This window comes from Branchiostoma floridae, chromosome 18 (assembly GCF_000003815.2).
Source record: "Branchiostoma floridae strain S238N-H82 chromosome 18, Bfl_VNyyK, whole genome shotgun sequence".
Classification (NCBI taxonomy): domain Eukaryota; kingdom Metazoa; phylum Chordata; class Leptocardii; order Amphioxiformes; family Branchiostomatidae; genus Branchiostoma; species Branchiostoma floridae.
Genome location: NC_049996.1, coordinates 423,797 through 429,468, shown reverse-complemented (window position 1 = coordinate 429,468; position 5,672 = coordinate 423,797). Strand labels below are relative to the sequence as shown.

The 5,672-nt window shown below is 41.4% G+C and overlaps 1 protein-coding gene across 1 annotated transcript; it reads right to left on the bottom strand.

The window, feature by feature from the left end:
* Positions 1-726: 726 nt before the first annotated feature.
* On the bottom strand, positions 727-2,990 carry LOC118405941 (globin-1-like). The gene is made up of 3 exons (XM_035805793.1): positions 2,800-2,990; positions 2,041-2,174; positions 727-788 (listed from the first exon to the last, which is right to left on the bottom strand). Exons 1-3 carry the CDS (start codon positions 2,988-2,990, stop codon positions 727-729), a joined length of 387 nt encoding a protein of 128 aa, XP_035661686.1.
* Positions 2,991-5,672: the final 2,682 nt, after the last annotated feature.

Here is a 5,672-nt window from a genome sequence, read left to right as displayed (position 1 = left end):
TCGAATGCCGTAAGAATGTCTAGAATGCACTACGAATTCACAGGAATAGACAAGAATTTTCATTCTGACGGCATTCCGGCTCATTCCTTCTCGTGTGAAGGGGATTTAAGGCCCATTTGGAATTCCCACCCGAATGGCCCCGAATGTGACACGAAGTTTGCAAATACTTCATTCCGGCTGGTTCGGCTTGATTCCTGCTAATTCGATTTCCGTGTGAAGGCCCTATAATATCCACATCAACACCTCTATGGCAAAATGATTATATATTATATGGAAAATTTAGCAACAGCGCCCAGCACACGGTCCTGCGGTCTAACCGCGAGACATTTAGAAAACAGTACAAAATAGAAAGCCCGATAAAAACGTCATAAAACGACCGCGGCCTAAACTCTGCTTGGAGGAGACCAATACAGTTACTCTGTGTAACAAATGATAAATCATAATGATCATGGGATGTGCCGGAGAGCTGCCAGATGTCTAATAAACTTCGCTCACTCGGTGGTTTATTCGAAGGAACTGCCCATGTATCTTGACACCGTATACACATGAGCCTAGTGGTTCGTTGATGACATTAAGCTATGTCTATTTTCATATGACGAACTAAAAAAGAGTGGATAAGACAAAAATTATTCTATCCTTTTGTCAATTCGCAAGTTAAGTTGAAAGTGACTAGTATATCCAGATTGTCTTTTATACGCAGAACTGGGAGCAAGTCAAAATTCAGACTCAACTGAAGTGGACGTGTATGTCAGAAGGTGGAGTGGTGATCGTCTGTTTACCGTACGGTCCTACAAATTTGATGTAGAAGTTTCAGGTAAGATGTTACAGTTTTCTACTGACAAGGATCTAAGACAGCGTTTTCCGTAACAAGACAGCTAGATTTAGAGTATGTGGAGAAGGATAACCTCAAGCCAACCGTTCAGACTTACGCCACATCTTCAGAAAAGACGCTGGAGCCGCATGTTCCCCGTTTAAGCCTGGGGCACAACCCGCCGTACGTGCAATTTGTCCGTACGTTTTTTGTGGAGGCCACGTCCGCCACGTATTCCTGAAAACGTTCAGTTTGCAATTGTACCTGGCACTGGCCCGTACTGGCACGTACGGAGGGCGAATCCACAGCCCGAACGCAGAGAAAGTGCATGCACTTAAATTTCTACGGCGTGTCTGCGTGCTCCCAAATCTGTGGGATTCGCCACGTGTTCGTACGGAGACGGTACTTACCACTTTAATACGGATACCAAAAGATTGCCCACGTTTTGGCACGTAGACAGCACGCCCTTGCAAGTACGGCGGGTTGTGCCCCTAGCTTTAGGAACTTTATTCCAACCAACACACAACAAACAAACAGGCCGTCAGGCTGAATAAAAGTTCAAAACTTGAACTATGCGGCTCCAGATGTCTTTCTGAGGGTCGACTGCAGTGTGCAAGATGTCGGTAGCTTGAGGGATGAATCTACTCTACTATATAAGACAGCTAATAATTTAGTCAGACATTTGCAGGACGGTCGACTCCCATCCCAAGAATATCCCCAGTTTATGACCGCACGCGCGCACGAAGATCGTACGATGAATATATGGCCTTACCTTGTGGTGCGTACCTAAAGCCCGGACTTGGAATTGGACCTAAAAATGTTTAGGTCCAACTCGGTCCAAAAAAACCCTAAATGTCCGGAGCCAAGTCCGGACTTGCAAAAAGCAATCTGTCACTTATATTCCTTTTTTTTTGTTCTATACCATCTAAAACCTTCCATAGACAGTGAAATTTGCACTGGAAAAAGACAAAAAACAGTTCGTGTTTACACTGATGATGATGATGTTTACACTGCCTGTCATTTTCATGTACTTTTCACATTGCATTTCAATTCATGCTAACATGCAATTTTATATGCACCATCCACCCCTCCCCCTCAAAAAAAAATGAACATAATATGCAATGATGGGTTCAGGTCCGGACTTTAAGTCCGGACCTGAACCTGAACTGCTGGACCTGAATCCGGACCTGAACCTGAAATTGAGTTTAGGTACGCACCACTAGCCTTACCTATGACGTGGTCCATAGCACCCAGTATCCGCACCGATAGCTTCTGTAGATACGGGCTGTCCCGCATTTCATCCTCAGATAACTTCCTCAGCTGCGGCCACTTGTCTTTGATCTCTGGGCTGGATCGAAAAAGGCTACAAACAAACATAACAATAAGTGTATAATTAGTAATGACTTTAGCTAGGTAAATTGATGCAATTTTGTAAAAGAAAAATACATACCGGCTATACATACAGATACAGAAGCTGGTGTGTTACTTTGAACGATGGTTATACCGGCTATGCAGATGCAGAAGTTTTAATACACCGAAGGACTGTTATACCCTATATACTGAGAGTGTTACGCCGAAGTGTGGTTATACCGGCCACACAGAAACAGATACAGAAGGTGGTGTGTTACCCCGAAGGGTGGCTTATACTGGCTTTACAGATACAGATACAGAAGCAAAGGGCGGATATACAAAATGTACATGTACAGATACAGAAGTTGGTGTGTTACGCTGAATGGTGAGTTATACAGGTTATACAGATACAGATACAGAAGTTGGTGTGTTACATCGAAGGGCGGTTATACCGTCTATACAGATACAGATACAGAAGCTGGTGTGCTACGCCGAAGGGGAGGCTGGTATGCTGAAGGGTTGTTGTATCGGCTATATATATAGATACAGATACAGCAGCTGGTGTGTTATACCGGTTACATATACATACAAATACAGAGGTTATCACTAGTATAAGTATAACTACATGTGACACATACTTGATAAACATAGCCATCGCCGCAACATCCTCATTCCTCGCTACCGTCTTCCAAGATTTCTCAAGAAAGAACTTCTCCTTGGCGTCCAGTTTTAGCCGCGGGTCCAGCGGTTTGGGTGGCTGAGGAGAAGGTAGGGGCCCTTTCTTGGCCTTCCTTTTCCGAGGGGTTGGCCTAGACGCGCCACTACCCATCTTCGAGATCTACTTCTAAATCTTCTGATTCCGATTTAACCTTTGACAGATAAATACACAAGTGCCTAGGTAATCGGATTATAAGTCAATAAGGATTTTATGAGGATTTCTTTTTGCGTCCTAATTCCAGAGAGCGAAAACCGGTGCAATGACAGGGTGGGTAGAGTGTCCGCCTTCGCATTATTGCACACACCGGATAATTGCACGAAATACGCTGGCAAATTGAGTGTGCAATTAAACGGCTTCTACTATATACAACACTATCATCGGTTACCTGTTTTACATCCAGATAGAGTGAGGAATTCGAAAGTCTTTAAGTACCCTTTCCGTTGACACAGCCTCTAGCCAGGAATGCATAAAAGCGAACTCGTGACCCACGATAATGATAAGAGATAAAACCAGATATTACCGATGAATCAGCCACCAAACATCCTCTTTATTGAGATTGATTATTTTACAAGAATTTCCTGTTTACTGCATTCCCCGAGGTTCCATTAATGTTCATAACTTCCTCCCGATTATGTAACAAACCCTTTAATGCCCAGATTAGTGTCTCCATGGAAAATGGTGCGTGTGTGTTAAGACTTTCGAAGCACGAAAACCAGACAAAAAGCTGACAACATACGGACTATTTTAGGGCAAGCCCCCCTTGGGACCGCATTCGTAAGAAGTAGACGAAAACCGTTACACCTTTGTAGACATGTTGAAATCTTTGATAGTACAACCCTGTAATTCTGTTTTTCCGATTGTTATACAAAACCGGGACACAGAAGTCCTTTTTCAAACTTACACCTGGCCACTCAATCTGAAGATTAGAGATGCCATTGTTAATTTTCAAAAGCCTAATCGTTTCGAAACTAGTACTAGTAATCTGTGCCATTGTTTTCTTCTGAATATTACTCCAAAGTAAGTTCAAATCTAGGAAAAACATACATAACATGACGCTATGTTTCACAATGCTAGACATAGCACCAGCTTTATATTACAACTTAAGTACGGCCGTCTTTACCCATTTTACAACGTTCCATTGTTATCAGTCTCTACCAGACTCCGGTCTGGACTTTTGCCAAGTCAGGAATAAAAGTCTAGAAGGCCTTAAGGAGTTAGCTTGATAGACTACGAAAAACTGACTGAAATCCCATGGCCATGGCAACTTATTTGTCCCCATTTGGCCAAATTCTTCTTTTCTTTTCTTTGTCCATCTGACTCGTCTGCTTGGAGACTACCATGTTATGACGCACTCTCCGAGCAGAGGTAAGCTCCGGCTGTTTTTTAAGTCGTTTTCAAGTTATCGGGCTTTCTGTTTTGTATTGTATCTTGTATTGTCAAAACCTAACAAAACCTATTTAGCTGGCGGACTTCAAGAAACAATACAAAGTAGAAAGCCCGATAAAAACGACTAAAAAACTGCTAAAAAAACAGTCGGAGCCTAACCTCTGCTTAGTAGTTATGACGTAGCGAAAGGTATTGTCCCCGTGAGGGCTAATTTACATCCCCTGTAAACCGGTTTTTCCATTCCCTTATATAGAATAGTCTTTCACACGACAAAGTTGTCTACACGCCATAGTTATGAGCGACAAACATGCTCAATATGTTAAGAAACCTCGCTGATCGCCAAAGAATTTAGCGCACTGTGTCACTGGTAAGTTATATTTATGATATTTCATATCTAAAAGCTCTTATATATACAATATAAGTGGGATTTCGACAGAGATTGACATTACTTATCAAACTATAATTGCTCTGGTTTTTTTCTTACCTTAATAATATCATATGTGAAAGAAAATTACAGGGAAGTTACATGCAGTACGTTATATTCAGTTATCAAAATCATACATGTTATGATATCTATCATTGCAGTTCGTTTAAAGGTAAACAAAACTTCTACACTGGTTTCAACAAAGCGATTTTACAAAACAAAAGACTTCTGTTATTTTTGTCACTCTGTTCAACCATAGTAGTTTACACGTAAACAGTCTACATGCCTTATTTGTGGATATAGCAGAAGTTATGTCGACATTTCGGGAGCAAGTACGACTTAGATATTTCTTTCTGTGTCTTCCATGTTTGTAGAATGTTTGAAACATTGTTCTTCAAAATGGGGAGGGGGGGGCAAGTTCTTAATACCACCAGACATGTTGAATGTTCGGTTCGATATTCTCCAATGTGAAATATATTGAGCCTTCCGTGTACACGTTTCTTGGCACTTGGCGTATTTTTTTTCAGAAATAAGTTCATTTCTGTGGAGAAAAAAATAGTAAATACCAGAGAAAAGCTAATGTTAAATGAAAACACAAGCAAATGACCCCAAAATCCTATGCCAGGGACAAAGGCGTAACCTTATTGTGTGTAGAGTGTGTTGTAGCTATATATCTTTATAAGAGTATATCTTCCTATATCATATACACATATATATTATGACTTATGGAAGAGCAAAACTACAACGAAATGGCCTATCGTTACAGTGTTACATGTATGTTTATTTGATAACTCCAAAAATGATAACCATGTCTTATCTATTTACTTACAGGACACATTTTACATCGTAAGAACACGACTGTTGATGACGTAGTGAGTCATGGGTGACAACACAAGTTTACTAGACCGACTACGGGCTCGCCTGGCTGTCTTGAATGTTCTCAATAAGAAGGAACTGCCTTCCGAAGTAGTTCCGACGCTACC